The following is a 24,681-nucleotide window of genomic DNA, read 5'->3' on the forward strand; positions in this document are numbered from 1 at the left end:
TATGTGAAAATTATAAAATTCTGTGTGTGTGTGTGTGTTTGTGTGTGTGTGTGTGTGTGTAATTTAGCCTTAACATACAGTAATTCAGCAGCAGTAGTGTCACTGGAGGCTAAATCAGTTTGTTTTTCCTGGCGAGTTGTCATAGGCATGAAATAATCCAGAGTTCGGCCAAACGAGTGGCACCATTTTAGCAGACAGATTAGCAGCGGATCAGGTGGCTTTCTTTAAACAAGGAGATACATGACACTCTCAGCATTACTTTGCTTTGTGCGGACCACATGTCAACAGCTGAACTTGGTCAAGAGTGAGACAAAATGTTAAGCCAAGATTTTATTTTCTATAATTTAAATAAAGTGTGTGTGTGTGTGTGTATGTACTGTATTTGTATATTGTTGGGTGATTTGTGGTGTTAAGCAACTGGGGGTGCATAATATCCCTGCCCCCCCCCCCAATTTATTACCTTGGCTAGTTGATCTGATGGTGTAATAATATCTCCTGCCTCTGGCTATGGGAAATGGCCACATGCATTATTCACACATGCTAAGATACTTATTGATGACTCATTTATTTATATATTTCCTAAACGCCAGAGTCATTTCTCACATTTTCTACCCCGTAGTTTTAATCCTCTGTTTTGACGTGAGCCTTGTCTAATGAGCCTCACTCCCTCTCGGCTTTCAAATGTGTTGTAATCCTTTGATATTCATTTAGATAAAGCTTTTGGAATGGGTACATCGGAGTGGAACTGGGGCTAATAATACATGTAGGTGGAGCCCTATTTATTAAATCTACCTTATTTGATATTAAAGCTTATGGCTGCTCATTTCGTCATAGCTGTTTCCACCAGGGTATTACACAAGTGCTGTATGAAAATCCACAGAAAACATGTCCTTTGAGAAAAATAGCATGACAATGTCTTAGGACTCTTGAGCAAGTATGTCTAATCTAATTTGTGTACATTCTCCAGCTATTTGCTTCCTTTTCATTCATGCAGACATTTTAAATGGAGCATATTCTCTTATATGTTGATGCATGACAAAGTTCAGTGCTGCTGGATATTTAGTGGGTTTTCCCTCTGAACTCACATTTCCTCTTTTGCTACGGCCCAGAGCCTCTGATACAGCAATGGCAGAACTGTGGTGAGCCATATTTCTGGACGGGAACTGGTGCTTTAGGTGCGCAAGTGTATGCGTTGGTGTTTTTTCTTATTGAGAACCACTTTGACATTTAAAACCACATTTATGACAGATTATTTTATGCTTCTGCTTATTTTCCATCTCTCTGCCTCAGGTACAGACACACATTCAAAATACAGGGCTTCTTATGCCCTTCGATGCTGGGTTTTGTGTTGAGGTAAACTAGTACATGTAATGTAGAGTAAAGCTTGTCCCATTTCTAAAATGCACTCATGATCTGTCATCTTTAGAAATACAGATATAGATACAGTACGGTTTGGCAAGTTTCACCAAAAGTAGATTCTCATGCAGTTAGCCACAAAATCGAATGTTTGTTTTTTACTTTCCCCTGGACTCGGGGAGACAAGTATTCATAAAATTCGGCTTTAAATGGAAGGCTTTAGGAGGCTTGCACTGCTTTTCCCAAAATATACTGTTTTTGTCGGAGTTGTTTCCCGAATGTCTACAACAGAGGTGGTAAGAGCAAAGTTACACCTTAGGCTAAGTAGGATACCATTGACCATCCTAACATCTGGGATTTAGGGATGCAATAGAAAGAAAAAGAGAAAGTTATAGGAGAGGTCAGGAAGTGAGTAAGAATAGGCGATGCAGAAGACTAATTTTGCCACTACATATTTAATGCACTGGTAATAGTAACCCTGTCTGTATTCTCTCCCTTACCACAGTCTTCCTGCCAGATACAGTGGGCTGCCCTTGCCTCTCGCTCTTGTCTGCACACACACAGACACACTGCCCAAAATATCAGATTTGGTCTGAAAAAGTAGTTTGGGCCCGTGACTCCTCCAAATAGGAGACCAGAGCATGACACATAAGCAAGGAACCAAGGAAGTATTTTTAATTTTTCCTTCCTCTCTGACTTTCCCCCCTTTGAGCTCATTTCGATGCCTCCGTACTATGGCCAGAGGGGTTATACTTTAGATTCATCCGTCCGTCCGTCCCATTCTTGGGAAACCTTGAGGGATTTTCTTGAAATTTGGCACAAATATTCACTTGGAATCAAGGATGATCTGATTAGAATTTGGTGGTCAAGGTAACCGCGACTTCGCAAAACACGTTTTTGGCTATAACTCAAGAATTCATATGCTAATTATGACAAAATGTGCTTAAAAACATATTATTAAATTCCTTCAAAGTCTTCACTACATATATTATATGAGTCTGGACAGACATGAATGTAAACTGAAACTTGACTTGTTGGCGGAGTAATATAACCGCGAAGCGGTAATTCTAGTTCTTCAAGCCACCACTCCTTTGCAGTATTAGTTATTTCATGATCACAAAAAAGATCACAAAGAAATCAGTCCTTTAATGCTGGTAAATATCATGAGTATGTGATGTTCAGTGTGTTCCAGGGTAAATATCTGTGAATCACTTCTGTATTATAGTTTACCATCTTTCAATATCACTAATCATCTGTTTTCAGTGCATGATTACTTTCAGTTCCCAGAATGCGCATTGACAGTTCCGAGAGAAAATCGCTTGAATTTGTTGCATCCTTTACATGTAGGTATCAAAACTTAGCTAATATGCTAACGATAGCAGGCTAAGAGTGAAATTTCTTCCAGTCAAGTACAGAATATTATAATAGCCCTTATTTTTTTTTTTTTTTTGCATGTTTTTGACCAATTGATACTTTTTTTTTTAATTAAAAAGGGCCATGGTGTGTCAATGTGCTGACATCCAAACTCTGACATCCAATGCTATCAAAAAGTAACTATTTAATGCAAGATGCCACCACATGCAACTTTTTCTCCTCATTCATCTTTATACTCTAATAAAATAGCTTGTGAAAGTGTTTGGCAGCTGACTGTAGAGTCTTAGATGTTTGGTGTTTCCCACCAGCACATGAACACAAAAAAACTCAACAGGCAGTGTCAGCCCAGCCAATACATGTAGGACGCTCTGTTTTTGACTCAAACCAAAATCATGACTGCTAATGGGGCTCTGAATACATATCTGACCCTTACTATGACACAGTAGTCAGCTCAGAACTAGAGAGGAGTTACATATTCCTAAGCCCACATTTTTAGGAAAAGGACTACTGTATGAATAACTGGGCTACTTGAATAACAGAGAGGTTACTCTAAATAAAGTCGCCCACAAACTTCTGTCTGGATGCCTGCTTTATATAAAGATCATATCAGTGCTGCATGATAGCATATTCACAAAAGCATATCTGTCAGTGTGGAGGACCAAGAAGTGATGTAACCACATGGGGGATATAGTTTTGAGGGTACTTACTGTAAGCATAGTAGCTGGAGGAGTTTTTAGGGGGCAGTCTGTTCTTTCAACATCTGAATGTGAGCAGAGAAGTCAGTGTTTGGATGAGTGGATTTAAGAAGCATGCAGGAACAAAACATGAGGAAAGATCTGACACATTCTTTCTTTGTTTTGTTTTGTTTTTTTTCTTTTCCTGTCTTTCATTGTGACCTCATCTAGTCATTATCTCTCTTGTCTTACCTGGCCGCCTGCCAACACCGATGCTGGAGCCATCCAGCCAGCAGATTGGCCATTTCCCATCTCACCAGGGATGGGTAGATTGGTACTCACTAATCAATACTTTGATACTCAAACATTTGCTCATTTGTTATTGATACCCATGAAAAAGCATTTATACAATGTTCTCTTTCACAACACGTTCTGTTGTTTCTTCTTAACATGGAGAGGATTAATTTGCTGCTGTTTTGTGAAATGGATTATTTTATACATTAGAGAGATTAAACATTTTAAGAGTGTAAAAATCTGTAATGGTTTTATTTTACTTTGCATGTCTTTTTGTTGTTTCTTTTTGTTTAAATGCATTTTCTAATAAAATTTTTAAAGGTTGATCTTTGCAAATTATATCTTTTTAAAGGAATTACTAAAGTATTGTATAGTATAATTAATATTGTTGCATAGAATACTACTTGTAGATTGGTTTTAAAATTTCATGTATCACCCAACTCTATGGGTGACTTTTTTGGAAAACATGTGCATACACACAATTCTTCCCATTTTAAGTCTTTTTTTAAATTTTTTATATGCGATATGGTGTTTGGTTTGATTTTCCAGCTGAGAGCCTGGCAGTCTCCGTGATGGCCACAGTGAGAGATGACGAGCAAGGGAATGAATGGGAAACATGTTTGAATGAAGCTGTGTGTACGAATCCAAATGTATGTCTGAGTTGTGTGTGTTTTTGTGTGCATGTGTTAAGCCCTCCACTGACACATTTCCTCCTTCTCCACAGAGAGAAGTGCCTTCTTTCGCTGACCCCTGTGGCTGTTTGGCTCCACTGAAGCCACCTCTGCCTCTGTGCCTGTCCATGTCTGCCAGAGTTGCCAGCCACACCAGGAGCCCCAGGTCTGCCAGGACTGCCAACCCCATCCACTGAGCCAGTCTCCACACCACTGAAACCTCCCTCCTTCCCTCCATCTCCTGCTCTGCCTGCCAGCCAGACCTCTCTCCATCCACGCCATTCAGGCCTTCTCTGTTGAAGCGGGCCACTACCCCCTCCTCCGCAGACAGTGTCTGATACTGAAGACAGACAGCTTTTCTCGGCTCCTGTGAGCGGAAGGAGATTGTCTCTTTGCTGTCCCCTCCACCACAGCCTATTCCACCTCATCCTTCTTCTTCTCTTCCTCTTTCTCCTCCTTCCTCCTTTCCTCCAGCCCTGCATCTTTTCATAATGGGTCAACTCAATCGATAATGTGTTTTGCCATTCATCTCATCTGACAGTTCAGCCGTGGAGCGAGGCGATAGAGAGAACTGGTGTGTGTGTGTGTTTGAGAGAGAGAAGCAGGGATTGCAAAGCAAACCTCTGTGGCCGTCATCAGCCCAGGCCCTGGGTGATAGGCGGTGAAGGATCCCTATTACAGCCACAAACACTTAGGATGGCCCGCAGGTGGTAGGCGAGTCCCAGGCCTCACAGGCTTCACCTTTAGAATCAGACCCCCAGGACAAAAACTCTTAAAACTGGCCTTTTCCCCATGTCATTAACTTATTCAATTTTCTCAGTTGTCCCAGTGTCATTAGAAACATACAGACGCACACATAATTGCATTTGCTGGATATCCGTTCCTCTTAATCTCCCCGTTCTACCTGGTTCAAAATGGCGGTGAACGTGACACCGATCCGGGACACAAAGTGGCTGACGTTGGAGGTTTGTCGGGAATTCCAGAGAGGAACGTGTTCACGACCGGACAGCGAGTGCAAGTTCGCCCACCCTGCCAAGAGCTGTCAAGTGGAAAACGGCAGAGTCATTGCCTGTTTTGACTCACTCAAGGTGAGTATGACAAGCACCTGTGATATTCATTCATCACTGCCCTATCTTTTTTTTTTTTTTTTTCCTAGCTTGCAGGGTTGTTGAACATTGTCTCACAATGTTGTAAGCTTTACTTCGGGATTTAAGGTATACCATTCGAGCCCTGATGCAGAAAAAATCAGGAAAACCTGTGTAACTTGGGGCAATTGGGGATATTTTTCAGAGAACAATCTCTTTCAAGTTGCAAGCAAACATCATTGATTTTACTACTGAGTGAGACATAGTTTCTTAAGAGTACCATGAAGTTACGCCATGTCAAGGGGATAAATACATATCTGTATTAATACTTTTATGTGTGTGTGTGTGTGTGTGTGTGTGTGTGTGTGTGTGTGTGTGTGTGTGTGTGTGTGTGTGTGTGTGTGTGTGTGTGTCTTGGTAAGCTGAGATGTGTCCATAATCACATTAACATCTGTGAATCAGACTCAGACTTTCCTTCACTAGCACACAACTTTAGCGCAGGTCCTTCCGTTGGCACATTGCAAAAATGTCTGGGTGATTGTCACATCAACAAGCTGAATGGGAAATATAGAAGTAGGACAGCATACTGTGTATTTCATGTTTGTATGTGAGTCTGCGAGTGTATGTCTGTGTGTGTTATTTTGAGGTCATGCAGCACAGTAGGGTGTTCTCAGAAGGCTCTGTAATTTACTGTCTATTTTTGCCCTGGCACTGAGACAGCACACTCCCACTATGCAGCTCCTCTCTCTCTCAGAGACGGTGGGGGGAGAAAAATCAAATAGCAGAGAAGATCGAAAGAGGGAGGAAAATAGAATGGGCCGGGCCGGGAAGTTGTGAGAGAAACTAAAACTATTGTATTAAAGGATACATTACAGAACACTGCATATTCATTTTGGCAAAAACTGTTCACCTGATGCTGATTAGAATGTTTATAGTGTCAGCAGACTTTAACCAAAGTGTTTGAGATTAGTTTTGATCAATACGTCACTAATAATTAATAGTGTATTTGATTTTTATGTCAGCAATCATTTTTGTCACAGTTTGTGTCAACAACCCTGTCTCCTACAAACTGTTTTTATACTACCAAACTGTTTACGTTTTGAAGGAAACATAATTGCTGCTTGGATTATATTCACTGGATATGTTTTTTTGTTTTTTTTTTTTTTAATCCCAGCCCAGGAAGAGCAACATTCTTGTACTGCTCAGAAATCATTGGGACATGTTGTGGTGGATGATAGGCAGACAGAGCACAGGAGTTTGACACTGCAGACTGGGGTTAGCGTCTTGAGTCACACATGTTCTTAGTTTTGGATGACAAAAACACTTTGGTTAAGGAGGTTTTTGATTTTGATTAGACCGAGAGTCCGCATATAACAGCTCTATGATGATTTTCTTAATGTCAGGTATAATGTTTACCATTATCACCATCTTAGTTTCGTGCGTAACACTTGCAAATGAGAACTACACACAAAATAGAGCTGAGACTGATGGGAAGGTCAATAGTTTTGTAGGTATTTTGTCTTAAACTAAAATATCGGACACATTAAACTTTTCACCTGATGAAGGCGCTGAATGAAAATTCAGTAGATCACCAAAACTACTAAGGGGAACATGAATGTATGTACCACATTTCATGGCAGTCAATCAATATCCCAAACATCATCCTTATGGTGATGTTAGAGGAAAATTCAGGGAATCACCAAAGTCATTGGGCTTTATCCTCTGGGGACCATGAATATCTGTAAAAAATTTCATGACAATCCATTCAGTGGTTGAGATATTTTAGTCTGGACGAAAGTGTTGAACTGGCTGACCAACAGACAGACCAACAATGCCATCCCTAGAGCCACCCCACTGACATGACTAAAACGTACACATTCTATCATAGTTTATATTGAAAAACTCCGCATTGACTTTTTCGTTATGAGCTGTAGCCAAGACCCCCTTTCCTAACCTTAACAATGTGAGTTGAGCAAATATTGTAGGTAAAACAAATAAAAATATGTGAATGTTTTACAGCTGCACTAACCATTCACTCAATCATTGCAGTATATTTCTCGCAAAATGTGTTTGCTAGTATATAAACAAAATTTCTAGGAGTCAAAGTCGGGAGTCAACTCACTTCAACTAAAACTCTGTCAGAAGAAGAGAAGAGAACACGACAAAGAAATTAAAGTGAGATATAAGTCACACATTATCTCTTTAGTCATAAATATACTGTACACAGAAGACAGTTGTGGACGCCAATACACTGAATATACATCCGATCACATTTTTAAATGTTGGCTACAGAGATATCAGTCTGGGTATTTTGGCACAAGTGGGCACAATGATTCTCGATCCCACACTTATGTCTACTGTGCTTTGCACATGTCCTTTAATTTGTCTCCTATCTGATTGGCAAGCAGGGTGATATCCAGTGTAACCGGAGGCCAGAGCTGGAAGTCCGTCAAGCCACTCCAGGCCATGGCTTACCTTGGTTTATAACTGGGGGGGGGGGGTTTCTTGTTAAGCCAGGCACTTTGTTATTACAGTTATGGGCTGCTTGGTTCGGATGCTCAGGGTGGGTTTGTTTGGTACAGGTAAGACAGGAATGGATAAGGGGGGCTGCTGGGGCATTGCGTGGATCATGAAAACAGACAGGCAGACTGAGCCGGAGAGGGCGCAGCAGGGAATGTGCGAGGAAGCGTAGCACTATGCTTAGAGCCCTTCCCTGCTCTCAGTGCCAGGGCATTCCACAGTCTACCTCCCTTCCCTGCCTCCATGACAGAATGATAGATCTGCTTTATCTGCAGATGAATTTGTAACACATACCCAGGCAGGGAGAGAGGGGCAAGGGGATAGGGAAGGACAGGCTGGAGGATGTGTAGAGAAAAAAGGGAGTAAAGGAATGGATTGTGGTACGTGTGGCTTCGCACTCCTGGACAATTTGTCATACCACACGCCCCTCATTCCCTTTGAATGCAGGCTGGCAACGGAGAGGGCCTGTAGCAGAAGAAATGGAAAGGCATATGGGTAGCTTGCTTGCTTTATCCATCTTTATCTTTGTATTCATTTAGTCTTTCGCATATTTAATAAATGCACTTTGTTCTTTATCTGTTTTATTCTTAAACCACAGCCTCAGGTATTCTTAACAGTTGGTCTGTATATGCAGATATCTTTATTTCTCCCTCTCTCTCTCATAAACTTCATTCAGTCATTCAGTGTTATCTCAAAAAAAGGCATTTTTCAGGGGGAATGTAGTGGAAAGTTCCATTTGATGGGTGGCGTAACAGAGGATGGAGTGATAGAGCGAACAGGAAACGAGTCAGAGCCAGACTCCGTAGGATTGGTCGATTATTACAGAGAAACTTACCCTCTCAGCCTGGAATCACAGCAGTAACAAAGAAAGCAACCTTGCAAAGATGTGAGGATACAGTCAAGGTACACAGCACAAATTTAAAATTATTTGACAGTTCATTTACTCACTTACTTTTTTTTTTTATTTTTTTTTTTTTTTTGGTTGAGGGGAATGAGTTGTTTCAGTTCTAATGGTTGACCCTCAAAACTACCAGTTTTTGTTTTGTTGTTTTGTTCCTGACAAGCAAATTTTAGCAACCCAAAGGTGTATTTAGAAAAAACTCTAAAACTCGAAGCAGATTTTTCCCCTCATGTTATTTGCATGAGGGGAATAGCCAATGTTGTATCTGTACTGACGTTAGCTGTTGCTAAATTGGCTACATTTGCATCGATCCTGTGTGCATGAAGTGTGCCTGTGCCAGAACTCACCAGGATTCCATTTTTTTTTTCCAGTCTCTCTCCTCTTTCCTTTACTCTCTGTTCGTTTATTAATTGCATTCAGAAAGCGTAAATGTTTTGCTCAGTTTAAACATTTTCAACAGCTGAACATGTGTTTGTCTCAATTCAAACTTTTAAGAGCAAATTAACACCTTTAGCGCCCAATCAAGTCCCTCCCATGACAGTGTATGCAATCACGCAATGTCTAAAATTCTGTTCTCGCTCTGTCTGATCTCACCTTACAAATAATAAGTCATGATGAATAATGATATCCTTTCTAAGCAGCACAGTGCTAAAATTCTTGGTAAGAAGATTGGGTGCATAGCTGGTTGCACGAACTCATACGAGTCCCGGACCAGTTAACGTGGAAGTCCCACACAAACAACAGTTGCTTGTTCTTTTGGCTCCTGTTACAGGAATTCAGCAGGTTGTTGCTATTAGCAGCTGGAGACAAAGCTGGTTTCATTGTAAGTGAATAAAAAGAAAATGTGGGGGTATTTAGGCTGACGAAATACAATAAACTCACCATTGGGCTGTGATGGGAAACAGATGAGAGTGAGCCAATAAGCCAAAGGGGCTCCACTACAGTATAATGGACTGGCTAGTGATGACCGTGTTGAAACTGTCTGACAGTGGGTTGATCTCTCATTAAGATTTTCATCCTTTTCTATGGATATTTTGATTCATTTTTATCTGCCGTAGAATCTTGTCATTATTGAAATCCACTAAAACTGTCCGAAACCAATGTTTTCTGTGAAAAGAATAAAACTGCCATCTTTTTAATAGCCATATTTCAAGCCTACAGGGGCTGTTTATTTAATACTGATACTTTTTTTGGGTGGGCTATTGGGTGGTCCAAGTCCTTAATTACCAAAATTGTACATTCTTACAGTTTACAAATTGTTTCTAATTTTTAAATTAATTTTTACTTTGGGGAACATATATCAGGAATAGATAGGAAAAGATTTGATTTTAGTTTTGAGGAGTGGTTGGTGTAATTTCAGCTTTTCTATCTAAAGAGTTTTCTTCTTGTGCTGATTATATTTAAGTCCTGAATAAAGATTGTTACTCAGTGTTTACATGCAGTCTAACAAGCCTTCTGAGGAGTTACCAATTTACTAATTTCCATGAAAACAACAAGTGGTCATTGATATAAATTAGTACTGATACTTTATGTTCCTGAGGGAAATGCTCTGTGACAAGGTTGACATTAGAGGCTCTGTACTGTATACTGAAGATACATTTTCTCTCTCACTTCCGTCTTTTTGTCTGTTAAAGCTAGAGGTTTGAAAGAAAAATGTGCTGCTTGGACGTGGTGTGGAATATCTATTTGTGTCTTTTACATTAAAAAAATGGAGTGGCATTTTGTTAATTTTAAAAGAATTCAAACCCCATGACCTCCGGCCCAAACTCAAGATCACATTCTGGTAATAAATTGTTTCAGGTAGCACAATGATTTAAAATGCAAATATAAAGTGATAAAAAAAATGTTCCTACATAAATACAAATATATAATTATAGATAGATAGATATGATACATATGATATATATGATATATATCTATTATATCTATTAGTGAAACCGCAAATTCGAGAGTTACACCGGCTCGGACGTTGCCCGGTTCAACAAGATGGAGCAGGGCAGAGAATAGGGATCTGTGGAATACTACTATACAAGTAACACCGATGAGAGGGGCTACATGCAGAAATTGTGGGATATATGGATGCTTCGAAACCCAACATCTAATCTGACAAAGAAACAACTACTCGCTCTGTGTTCCAAGCCCCAACAAGCCCTTACGACCTTAACGACTTAGCAACTGACCTAAGAATGACTATCATGACCCCCGGAGCCGATTACCAAGGCTAAGTCTGCTAGAGGATGTGAATGCAGCGCTATGTACTATCCCTACTAGGTGTGGGACCAATTAGCTTATATACACCACAGCAAGATGCTTGGCTACAAGATGTAGCCACAAAGAGCATTACCCCCCATGGAGAAGGAGGCTGGAGGCCAAGATCAAGGCAACACAGAGATAAGTTAGTCAACTCTCAGAGCTACAGAAAGGTGTGGGGACGAAAGGGATACCCACGAAGTACAACAAGCTGCCTATACCTGACGCACTGGAGACTGCCAAGCAAAGGCTCACAGCTCTGTGTATCTCTTCAGATACAGAAGCAGGAAGCCAGGAGAATAAATAGGATGTTCTCCACCGAACCATCCAAAATGTACTCTCCGTGGCAAGGTAATAACACGAGAACAGCTCCTCCCAGGGCTGAGACTGAACAATACGGGAAGAGCATATGGGAGAACGAGGCAATAACACCAATGCTCAGTGGCTAGTGGAAGAGCAGACCACAGCAATCTCCCAGAACAAGATCCAGTAACCCTTACAATGGCAGACATCCAGGAACGAGTGTCAGGTATGAAGAGCTGGACAGCACCGGGCCCAGTGGTTAACCCAAGGGCTGACAGTCCTGATCATGAAGGACCCCCAGAAGGGCACGATTCCATCCAACTACCGGCTAATAACCTGCCTCTGTACAACATGGAAGCATCATAGCGGCTATGGTAGTAATTGGTAGTAATACCAGGGGTGCTAAGCACCAGCTACTGGTTGATAGAGCAGTTACCCAAGACTGCAAGACCAGGCAGACCAACCTGTGCATTGCCTGGATTGACTCGATGCCCTATGACTCAAGTTACCATTAATTGCGGCATATACCAAGGTGATGCAATATCCCTGCTGCTGTTCTGCATGAGCCTGAACCCCCTCAGCCAGATTGTCTCAAAGAGTGGCTACGGGTACCAGTTCCGAAGCGGAACAACCATCAGTCACCTCCTCTATATGGATGACATCAAGCTGTATGCCAGGAATGAGGGAGACATTGACTCACTGATCCATCTCACCGGGATCTACAGCAACAACATCGGAATGTCATTCAGACTAGATAAGTGTGGTTGGATGGTATCAAAGAGAGGGAAGATGATAAGAAACGGAGGGGGTTGAACTACCAGAAGGCAGCATTGCAGATGTTTAGGAAAGCAACAAATACCTTGGGATCCCGCAGGCAAATGGGAACCTTGAGGAGGCCACAAGGAAGTCAGCCACAGCCAAATACCTAGACAGAGTAAGGCAGGTCCTGAAAGGTCGGCTGAATGGGAAGAACACGATACAGACCATCAACACGTACGCCCTGCCAGTCATCAGATACCCCGCTGGTATATTAAGATATAGGCCACTGATATCAAGACAAGAAAGCTCCTCACAATGCATGGAGGTTTCACCCAAGTCCAGCACCCTGAGACTGACTGACTGGTGAGCATCAGAGCAACTGTCCAGGACAAAACAACCAACATCCAGGAATACATCAGGAAGATCGCCCCCAAAGATGAACTGCTAAGTGAATACATCAGGCAGCAGAAACCCGATGATGAAGAGGAGAAGGGGGGAACCATCATGGAGAGACAAGCCCCTACATGGCATGTACCACCGACAGATAGAAGAAGTGGCTGATATCAAGAAATCCTACCAGTGGCTGGAAAAGGCTGGACTGAAGGACAGCACAGAAGCACTAATCATGGCAGCACAAGAACAGGCACCCAGTACAAGATCAATAGAGGCGGGGATCTACCACACCAGGCAGGACCCCAGGTGCAGGCTGTGCAAAGATGCTCCTGAGACAGTTTAGCACATAGTAGCAGGGTGTAAGATGCAGGCAGGAACAGCGTACATGGAACGCCATAACCAAGTGGCTGGCATAGTGTACAGGAACATCTGTACTGAGTATGGGTTGGATGTCCCAAGGTCACAGTGGAAGACACCTCCTAAGGTGGTTGAGAATGACCAAGCCAAGATCCTTTGGGACTTCCAGATCCAGACCGACAAACTGTTGATGGCTAACCAACCGGACATTGTGTTGATCGACGAACAACAGAAGAAGGCAGTAGTGATAGATGTAGCAATCCCAAGAAGCAACACGAAAAGATCGAAAAATACCAAGGGCTGAAAGAGGAGCTAGAAAAGAGTTGGGGAGTAAAGGCAACAGTGGTGCCAGTGGTAATTGGAGCACTGGGGGCTGTGACCCACAAACTGGGAGGATGGCTCTCTCACATCTGAGGTCTCTGTCCAGAAGAGCACAGTCCTAGGAACAGCTAAGATACTGCGCAGAACCCTCAAACTCCCAGGCCTCTGGTAGAGGACCCAAGGTTGAGGAAGACACACCACCACCCATGGGAGGGGGGGTGTCTTTTTTTAAATTTATATACTTTTTTTTGTGTGTGTGTGTGTGTGTGTGTGTATATATATGTATGTATCTTACTTGAATTCAAAGAAACGAGGAAGAGATGAAAAGCTCAAAATGCATATTAAATTGATTCAACTTATCTTTTTGTTGAATGAAATACAAGGGCATTGAACTATACCTTCTTGTATCTGCAACCTCTCCATACCATGTTTCATGTCAGCAAATGTGAAATGCCTGTGCCCTAATTTTATTATTGAACATTTGGTATAACAGTGATCCCTGAACATGAGACGTCAAGAAGTGACCCAGATAGCAGGTTTATTCATTTTTTTTTTGATCATAATAATCTCACACTTCTCTCATTCTTTTCTTTTCCTCTGTGTTATTGAATGGGAGCCTTTGACAGGTAATAATGTTTTTTTCTAAAATTGGCATACTATTGGAGGGCAGTTGAGTAAATGTAGTTACACTTAGGGTCAATACAGTATTCCGTCTAACACTGACGGGTTTACACTGAATTAGCGTTTTTGCTTGTAGCATTCAATTTAGTGTTTACAAGTTAGCAGGTGGAGTTAATACAGTGTGTCACATTCTCAACGGTCTGTCAGTAATTAAATGTTGCCTTATGTTATGAAAATTATACATGTATCATTAACTATTAATTGTTAATTTATGCTAATTACCACAATCAGACAACAGAACAGACAACAGAGGACAAAGTTTAGATTCTACTTCTTGATATAGAATCAGTGAAACAAACAGCTAATAAGAAATGTGTCTGATAGCGAGCCATTGGTTTGGTATAATTTGATTAGCTCATTATCAAAGAAAGTGTTAGAACAGAAAAGATAAAAAATGACAAAGACGTTCAACAAACAAAGACCAAACATTCTTTATAGTTGAAAAACTGAAAGGTTTTGGCCTCAAGTTTTCTGGCTAGTGTGGTTTCTAACGGATATTAGCTGAAGACCTACTTATCTTATATTTGGGGTTTTAGGGTTTTAATTTCACACTCCTGAAGTAGCTTTAAGGTGTCATATGAAGACTGGATCAGTAATTTGGATAGTGTGCAGTTGACCAGAGAGATGCTGTTTCAGGCTTCTTGGCCATTTAGTAAAACACTTAGTCGCTTAGTTGTCAAAGATCCTGGTCTGCTCAAGTTTGTTAGACACTGTAATCTATGCCCTTATCTGGAAGGCTGGCCTATACAGGTGCTGTTATTGCTTGAGCTTAATGAAAACTTGCAATATCACCAAGGTAATGGTTGTGGTAATGATGGCACATGTCCCTGAGAATTAGTGAACTCATTATTGCTATAAGACAGGGCATTCCTTACTGTCATTATGGTGATGCTGCTTGTGTATCAGACCCCAATAATTGCTTTAAACAGCCTAATCAAGTGTATGGCTTTTATAAAGTGGAGCCAGTGCCAGTATGTTTTGAGATATTTCCTTATAGTTGATATAAGAAGCACAAGCTCTATAGATGCCAAAAAGCACGACTTTCTTTTTTAATTTTTCAAAAGGTAGTTATCAGTATTGCTGTAGTGTGGCTTTGTTCTATGCCAAGGTCTGCTCTCCACTAAATCCCTATTGTGTAATGACATCACACACACACACACACACACACACACACACACACACACACACACACACACACACACACACACACACATACACACAAACACAGGTATGAATATACAAAAAAAAGTGTACCAATTGGGACATAATTAGAGAAGTACATTGTAATTAAAAAAAAAAGGGTGAGGAATTTTCATATTTGTTCTAAATTCCCCAAAGTACCCAAATAATTAATGTAAGATTCAAATTTTTAAAATTAAAAAAAAAACGTCTCCAAAGCTTTTGTAAACTCAATGTACCCTCTGAAGCAACAACACTGACGTACTTTAATGTACCATATGTGTTGAATAAATGCAATGTTTGTATCAATGCAGTATGTTCAGAAATATTTTTGTAATAAATGGTCATGTCTGCCCTGCGTCACTGTACGTGAGTTATGACCGGCACTATTTCGTTCTGTCTGAGTGATCAATCATTATAGGCTGTATTTTAGAGAGAACAACTAACACACATACACTCACAACCGGACATACATTTTCACATTGCACAGACATAGCCACTCAAACACGAGCTAAGAAACACTTGGAATGTGCTTTAGAGTCCTTGGAAAGACACAAAAAATGTATGTGTGTATGTGAGGGTGAGTGCAAGAGAGAGTGTGTGAGAGAGGAAAGGAAAGAGAACAGATAACAGGAGAAAAGGTACGGCAATATGTATTGAGATGAGAGCACAGGAGAAAGCAGAGGTAGAGCTGTGTGTGTGTGTGTGTGTGTGTGTGTGTGTGTGTGTGTGAGTATGCAGTGCAAAGAGGGATGCAGTATATTGGATAAGAACTCTTTGAAAGGGAAACGTACTCCAACAGCGCTAATCTGCTCTGTATCTGTATTCTACTGTCATGCTCTTCGCTCTCATCCTCTCCTCTCATTACCTCTGTTAATCTGTCTCTACTCAACCCATCTTACCCCCCCCCCCCCCCCGTTTTTTTTCCCAGACACTTTCATTTCCATTTCACACACAGTGATTTTCATCTTTTTTTCTTTATCGCTTTTCATCATATTTTCGGGGGAGACATTTGTTTGTCTCGGACTTTATTTTTTTTTTGCTGTGGCCAAACATCAGGAGGAGATTAAACATACTTCCATGGTGGACACTGCTTACTTTTCTTCATTGTGCGTCATAAGGCTTTGATTAAATCTAAGAGTGCTGTTTACACATGAAAGATATGGGCATCCACATTAGTGGTTTAGGTTGTTGTGCCGAAGCAGTCTTAGCTTCATTGTTTTCCAAAACCCCAGTTTCCTTGTCCACACAATAATGTTAGACCAATGTTTTTTCATGTATCCACTTTGGGGACCATTTACTACAGGCTTGGCATTTGGGCATGAACAATGCTGGCTCAGGGTTGACAGAAGACCCAGACAAGAAGGAAAAAAAAAAAAAAATTCAAATTAAGTCCGCCTAGTGTGAATGTGATCTTAAATTGGCATGTACCGATTCAACATTTTGTCTCTTGATACCGATTCCAATACCTCAGCTCGAGATATCTCAAAGCGAGTAACTATAGATATCTATCCATAGTTACTGATCCTATAGCAGTGCTCTCTTTTTCTCAAATTTAAAAACTGTGTATGACCAGTGGCAAAAACAAAAAAAATTATAATGAAAATAACTTAGAAACCATTTTATGGTGGCTTGTGCATGTCACTTAGTAAGGTCAATCTTAGAGATCTGATCAGTGATTTTATCATATAAATTACAGGTGTGGGCACAAATAATGGTCTTTTACCTCAGATTTACTTCAGTGTTCACAAACACTACTGATGTAACCAAACCTTTAACAATGCCAGATTATCAGATTTGGTTGCTGTTAATTACTGTTACTCCATTTATTAAAAGTCAAATTATAATTTAAATTCTCTTAACGTTTTTTGTATCATATAATGGTATTGGTTCACTAACAACCAAGAGTCAGCATCAACTTCATGGCTCATGAGCATTGATACAAGCCTCCCTAAGAGCTAAATGTAAGACCACTCCCCCATGATGCTCTGGAAATTTCCAAAATGTCCTCATGCAGAAAGTGTGGAGTTGTTATGCCTTTGCAGTTCCTGGCTCTGCACATCAAATCCTGTAATGTTGAACTTGTAAGTAACACTCAAATTATTCATTATGTTACAGAAAGAAGTTTGGTTGATTAACTTTCACGTGCGCTTTCAGAAAAGAGAATTACATTTTTTTTTTTTTTCAATTCCAAACCCAAAACCTCCTACCGAAAATCTGATTTGTTTGTCAATTCACAGAGCAGCGATGAGCCTGAAATTGTCAGTAATCAAGACAAAGAATACAATTCTACATGGAGTTTTTCAAGGATCAATTTATCACTCTAATAAATTAACTTTTTTCAAACATGCCACTTCTCAATGTCTTTCAAGATGTAATTACAATGTTGTTTTTTATTCATGTAATCTTATTTACAATATAATTATACTAAAAAAAAAACCAAAACTATAAATTTCTTTGTTTCCATATTCAGGAAATATGCCCAATATGTGATCAACAAATACCCAGAGTATATTGAATACAAAACAAAAACAAACTAATTACGCCAAGAGAACATTGAAACTGAAATCTGAAACTCTGAAAATATGTTGAAGAAACACTAAAAAGAGTGCTGCAGTTGTGTAGAAGGAAAACCGAAATACAAAATAATGTTTGCAGAGATTTTAAATATTTTTTCAGCCTATCAAAACATTATGTAAGCCTTCAAAATTTAGTTTCAATCTTGCAAAACCTTTTTTATTAGACTTCAAGCTTTCAAACGCTGATTTTCAACCTTTCAAAGCGTTTTTTTTTTTTGAGTTTCGAAATAATACTTGATATTTATCCCATACCATCATGCTGCTATTTTCTAGTCCACTCAGAAAGTGGAAGCTCGCACTGATTCCCACTAGACTTTACACTTATGTAGAGGGCCACTGTCACTACAGAAAATATCAATCAAATATCAATTATAATTTTGATCAAATTAGTGCATAAGTCAAAAGAACCGCCAAAGATATATTTACTGATTTCCTGGTAAAAATGAATTTGAATTTCAGTTAGACTTTAAAACAAGTTGTCAATCAATTTGTGAGTGATAAAAGGTTCCATACTTTTATTTATGTTTGGGCAAAACATTTATTTCTTTTGTATTTTCAATTGTGCCTGTAAATTAGTGCATGTTTGTGGAAATTTACTGTACACACGTCTCCTCTGAGCTGTTTTAGTTGTTATTGTACATGTTGTTATTGGTGTAAGAGATGGTCAAAAATATAAACTTTAACAAGTGGGTGTACTCCTTTTTTAACTGTTATCATCTAGCGTTCTGCAGATCCATTTATAGAATACACTTTATGGCCTAATTAAACAGGATACAGCATACCATATCTGATTTCTCACATAGGTCAGTCTTCACAGGACATTATGAAAAGAGGCCTTTATTAGCACACTGCCATGAAGTAAGCTGTGAACACACAGCCAGAAGCTATTAACTTTGTCTGGCTCTATTCATGAGTGAGTCCTCCCTTGAAACGTCTCCTCTAAATGTCTCTCTGTCCTCAGAGAGGCCACCGTTCCTAGATCCATCTGTGGATACGTTGCCTCAGCATAGACACACAGGCGTGCACACAAACACACACACAAACATCCATCTTTAAACATGCTGCATCAGCATGGAGACATGACACAACAACATCAGAGCCAAAATACATACAAGGGCATTCAGGAATAGCCACCCACCACACGCAATGGTCTCTCTTTCACCTTTTGGCACCCTTCATTCTTTCACTTTTAATCGTAATGTGACCTCAAACTACAACTCTCCGCATGCGAATTTCTCTCCACATATGACTGAGACAGTGTTCTAGCATTGCGTATGAGTACCTCTGCATGTGTTTTCATACGAGGCTGGAGGGCCCCGGACGTTTAGGCAGTCTGAAAGTAATATCAGCATCTCTGCGTGCTGAGTCGTGATGCCCCATTGCTATTGCTGCTCCTGCTGCTACTGCTGTTGTGAACAGAATATTTAATCAGTTATGGCCTGATCCACTCCTGTTGGTCTGTCTCGCCCCCCTCCCCACCTTGTTAAACCACCTCCCTGTCTTTCTCCAAGTACACCAAGTACCCCTCCTTCTCCTCTTCCTCCTCCCCACCTCTTTTACCTCACCGTCTTCCGACTGCTTTTAAACCACACATTTTCTAATTCTTTGAGAGTGATGCAGTAAAACAAACATTTAAATTAGACTGCGGACAAGTAAGGTGTAAGGGGGTGGAGGGAGAAATAGATGGAGAGTGGGAGTAACGGAACATTAATTCACTCCAGGACAGCGAATCGTCTGCCAACTTGTTCTCCTGCTTTTGTCATTTTGCAGCGCCGTAAGTCTGTCTGCCCCTGCCTTGCCTCCATCTCCTTCGCTCTGTCTGTCACTGACCCTCTGGTCTTCATCTGATCTCAGGAGTACGAGTGCTATGCAGTTGGACTTCTGAAGCGTAATCCTTCACTTACAACCCCGATCACAAACGGCAAACAAATGCTTACTCTCTACTGCAGTCACCCACACACACAATGACACACACACACACACACTGATCTCAGTAAAGCAGAAAGAGTCCTCTGAAATCATGAGCATTCACCTCAGGTAGATAATCATGTTAGAGTAGCTTTGGTCCCTGGTTAATGGTATTACAGGCTGCAACAGGCAGGAAGTTGGAGGCTGGGCAAGTCTCTCACTACTGTGTTACTGGACATTTTGAATTGATTATGTATTCATGTGTTGTTATGGAAGCCATTACATGATAGCTCTCAAACCATGACGTAATGGAAGAGAAATTAAAATGACACAGGAGAGAGTTTGGATGATTAAAGTGGAAACAAAGGGTAGATCTGTTATTATTTTGGATTAAACGTACTGTATGGGCTAGTATGGTGATGCAGTGGTTAGACGTGTCCCTTTGCAGTGTTTGAATCCAGAACTGACTGCACAAGAAGTCTGCGTGGAATTTGCTTGCCCTTCCTATAACAGCATGTGCTTCCTCTGGGTGTTCTGGTCTCCTCCTACAGTCTAAAGACATGCAGGATAGGTTAATTAGCAACTCAAAACCCACAAATGTGATGGTGAGTGTGTATTGTTTTATGTCTATGTGTGCTAGCCCTGTGAGAATGGTGACCAGTCCAGTTTGTAATCTGCCTTTCAATAAGTGCTGTGTTAGGATTCAGCCACCCCCTGCTGAGGATAAGCAGGTATGTACGTACATGTACATTCATGGTCCCCAGAGGATGGATCCTACTAACTTTGGTGATCTGCGGATTTTCAATCCATGAAGTTGACATTTGTGGTTTAGAGTGAAATATGTGGGTGCAGACTCTTGGTTTTGTTTATGTTTATGTTTAAGGGCTCACTGCACTGGATGGTTAGGATTGGAGAATTATCGTGGTATTGGTTAAATATTGAAAAAGTAAAGAGTGACTTGAAGTACGAAACATGATATATGACCAAAACCACAATCTTACCAGTATTAAACGATATTAAACCTAACCTAATATTTTACCAGCTTTTGTTGCCTGAACTCAACCTCGCCATATGTGGGACTCTGGACCAGTATCAAAGTCCAGCATATTGTATGCTCACCAACCACCCTGACCACCTCCGTATGACTTGTGTGTTGTACAAAATGGAGCACTTCCTTCACCAGAAATATGTTGCCAGTAAACATAATCCAGGCAGCAATTATGTTGTTTTTAAAAATTAAATGATTTGGCAAAACAAATTAACAGTTTATAAACAAAATTTATAGAAGACAGGGTAGCTAGGAGAGAAATACGAAACGATTGGGGTAAAATTTCTGACTTCTTAACCTACTGCTCTACCAAGCATAATGAAAAATATGCTTGCAGATGAGTTGTTTGCAAGTCTAGCCTAACCATGCAAGTAATGCAACTAAAACCAATTTAATATTTACACCAAATGCATACATATTTCACATTATATACAGAATTTGATTTTAGGCTTTCGTTTAAGTGTTGCAAACATTTCTTTCTGTCAAACGACCTCCTCCACTCCTGAGGGAGGGCAGTAAACAAGGCTCGACTGAGTATGATTTCTGTCTCTACGTCTGTCATCAGTGTGTTTGTTGTTTTATTTTTTCCCCCGCAGTAATAAACATGCATTCATGAATTCACTCATTGCCCCCATCACTCACTCCTTTAATTAGAAAATAATCAGAGTTGGATGAGAGGTTCATTAAATCACATTCTTGAGAGCCATCAGCCACAAACACAGGAGTGGGATATTTATCAGGCTTATGAAGAGAACTCGGATACCTCCTCTCGCTTTGTTTTGTCTGCTGAGAGAACATTGGTTGGAAGGACAGAATCAGCAGACAGAGGAATGAGCAAGTGCTAAAGCCAAAGAAAGAAAGGGTCTTAATGGAAGAAAACAATAAATTGCAAGAGTTAGAGGGAAGTATAGAAAAGCAAAGGAGTGGGGAAGGGAGAAGGAGAAAACAGACGGAGAGATCGTTATGGAAGTTCTAATTAACAGAAACCACACTGTTTAGCAGCACTTTGTCTCCATGCAGTATTGATCCTTCATGACCATTATGGAGCGGATGTTTTTTTGCTGCTTTCAGCGTAGGTTATCTCTTTCCCTCTTTCTTTCTACAAAAGTTAATACATCAACTCTGAATCAGAGTCTTACAGCAACCTGTGAAATCCACTTGTTTTTTTTTCTTCTACCCTGAACTCATGCAAGTGTGCAGCAAAAAACAGAAAAAATAGCTGTGAAATGACCCAAGAAGCCCATTTTGTTGCGGAAATGCCTGCATCTGTAATTGCATCATCATGACATTAAATATGAGGCAAAGAATGTGATCCCTGCAGAGACAGTCAGGAGGGTGGTGTCAACAAGAAGATTATATCAAGAGAGGAAAAGAGACTGTGCAGCAATGAAATGAGGTGAAATGGAGTGAAAGAGTGATGGATGGGTGCATTGACATCAAATGGTGTAACATGGACAGTGATGGACAGATGGAGAGGAATGAGCAGCAGATAGATGGTGTATGAATGGAGAGAAAGTAATAACAGAGGAAGAGAGAATAGAATTGAATTGGAGTCGTGTCAGTTGTGTGTTCGACGTGCGTGAGATTGAGGAATGTCTGTAATATCCCTGTATTGTTATAATGCATGTTGCAGGGCTTGCTGTTAGACATTGTGATTCTTCAAAAGGCTTTAACTGGATTACAGCAGTATCAGGCTCAGCCATCAGAGAGAGAGAGAGCAGCTGTGTTGTGTTGGGTCTGCCGACAGCACACTGTCTGTCACCCTACTGTCTCTCTCTGCAGTTTCCCTGCTGATATTTGAAGTCTAGACTGGACTACATATCACAAAATATGAGTTTCAAGCCTCAGTCTAACCTCAATTCAATTTTAGGCCTCATTTTTTGACATTTTCTCTGACCTTTATGTCTTTTTAATGGGAATTTGGGTCCTTTGATAGCCAACACTACTTTTGTTACTACAGTACATGGCAGTGGCATGTACTGTCAGTGGCTGACAACGGATGAGTCCATTGTGAGAGAGGCTTAGAGGAGGTGATCACCCTGACCACTCTTCTCCTGCTCTCTGCTGAAGTGGTATGAGCCGACTTTGATCAATGCGGATCGATGTGGATGAGTGTGCAGCCGGAAGGCGCTACGTGGAGAAGGAGGGGGTGATGGCCCTCTGCTCTTTAGTGCAGTGCATTTGTGTGTGTGGGAGGGAATTAAGACACGTGTCATGCTTTTTCTATGTGATGTATTGTGCTAACAAAATATATCCTTAACCTACAAATGACTCTGTCTCGGTCTCTGTTTTTATTCTTTCTGTCTGTCTCTTTCTCTCTCACTTTAACTCGCTTGTATGTCTTTATGGGAACATGGAATGGTGCCTGCTGAATGGTCCTTTGCAGTGGTGAAGCCAAGGTCCTGAAGGAAAGAAATTTTATGTTACTGGGCAAATCTTGCATTTGTGGTGAATATTCTTGGATGGAAAATTGGTAACTTCAGCACGAAAACATCAATAAATTAAAAGATCTTACATAAATTCTCAAATATAAATCGTTCTCATCTGTTTTTCTATTGTTTTTCTCCTTTTTTTTTCTAACTCTGTCAGAACTCATCATGAATACCCAAGTCTTCAGTCTGAGGATTTTTCATCTCTGCAGTTGTTGGTGATACAAAGGATTACATCCTGTTGCACTGTATTACTGTCATTTCCCTTTGCATTTCCCTTTGATTGTTATTGTAGTCTTCTAAAAGAGAAGTTGTATAGGGGCTATGGAGAAAAATTGTGGCCATTTTCTTTATTTTCCGCGTGTGTGTGTGTGTGTGTGTGTGTGTGTGTGTGTGTGTGTGGTGGGTATCATCACTTTATGGAGTAATGAATGCTAATCCTCTCTTATCTGCTTTAACCTCAAGGCAATGACACTAGCTACTGATGCCAGTACAGCGACACCATTCGATGGAGCAGAATAGGATCTCGTGTTTGAACGAGTGTGTGTGTGTGTGTGTGTGTGTGTGTGTGTGTGTGTATGTGTGTTCGTGGAGACATGTACCACATGCGCATGGAACTACGGACGTCTTTACTCGCATTTGACAACCTTCTCTCAGTTTTTCTCACTCTGTTAGCTGGAAGCTTCAGGGTGTGGTCTCGTGATTATCTGCCACGTCCCCCATGACTCATCAGAGGTAGAATAGAATAGAACATTCCAGCCCTCTGACTCTACTGCATCTGATCCCAATTCGTTTCATCAGGAGTGCAAAGAAAAATGTACTGTCATTTGATACTAAATCCCTCCTCAGATCATTATACAAAGAGGGCACATTAACAATTTTTGTCACCCATGCGGCTGTGTCTGCTGTTTGTGTCCACTCATGCAGTTTTCACTAGTTGAGGGCAGCACCCTGCTTGTTGCCAACAGCATCTTTTGTTTTCACTTTGGAGCAACTTTGTGTAGCTACTAGAGATCACAGCACAAACCAAAGGCAGCTGCCAGTCTTTGTCAGCAAGCGTCTTTTGTTCATTCACAAGGACAACTTCATTTTCTCTCTTCCTTTTTTTTTTTTCCATGCTCTGATTTTCTCCAGTCTCCGACTTCAAACAGATATACAAGCAAACAATTGAAAAAAAAAAAAAAAGATTATCTTTGCCTAACTCTTGATGAACCCTTAATGACAATATCTGTGAAGCAATCTAAGAAGAGTGTGAAGATAGGGGAAGATTGAGATGTGAAAAATGGGGGGAGGTCTAGATTTAAAAAAAGAAAGGCGTCTATTCCCAGCAGCCAGTGAAGCCCATATATCTGCAGAATGAGCATCACAAAGATGGGCAGAAAATAATTAGACCTAAAAGCTGTTGAATCCTGTGTGCCTGTTCACCAGTCTTCCATTATGGCTGTTTTAATGGGTCTGCTCTCTGCCTGCCTCCTTGGCACGGTGAATGGGAGATAAAACTGAATTAGACTAAACTTTAGAGATTGTGAATAGAGAAAACTTGGAGGAATGTTGAAGAAGAGATGAAGGCAGAAAGAAAAAGATGAACAGATAGGGGAT

At 40.6% G+C, this 24,681-nt stretch overlaps 1 protein-coding gene across 12 annotated transcripts in view; it reads left to right on the top strand.

Moving 5' to 3' along the window:
• Nucleotides 1-24,681, top strand: part of LOC120791789 (muscleblind-like protein 1) — a 73,189-nt gene that overhangs the window by 15,129 nt on the left and 33,379 nt on the right. For 11 of the 12 annotated variants that reach the window (XM_040130487.1, XM_040130494.1, XM_040130490.1 and 8 more), the window contains exon 2: nucleotides 4,423-5,457. The exons of the other annotated variant lie outside the window; for it this stretch is intronic. In XM_040130487.1, the coding sequence (XP_039986421.1) occupies nucleotides 5,284-5,457 (174 nt within the window). In that variant the 5' untranslated portion in view covers nucleotides 4,423-5,283. The remainder of the gene's footprint in view (nucleotides 1-4,422; nucleotides 5,458-24,681) is intronic. 12 annotated transcript variants of the gene reach the window in all.

Source organism: Xiphias gladius, chromosome 7, assembly GCF_016859285.1.
Source record: "Xiphias gladius isolate SHS-SW01 ecotype Sanya breed wild chromosome 7, ASM1685928v1, whole genome shotgun sequence".
Classification (NCBI taxonomy): Eukaryota; Metazoa; Chordata; class Actinopteri; order Istiophoriformes; family Xiphiidae; genus Xiphias; species Xiphias gladius.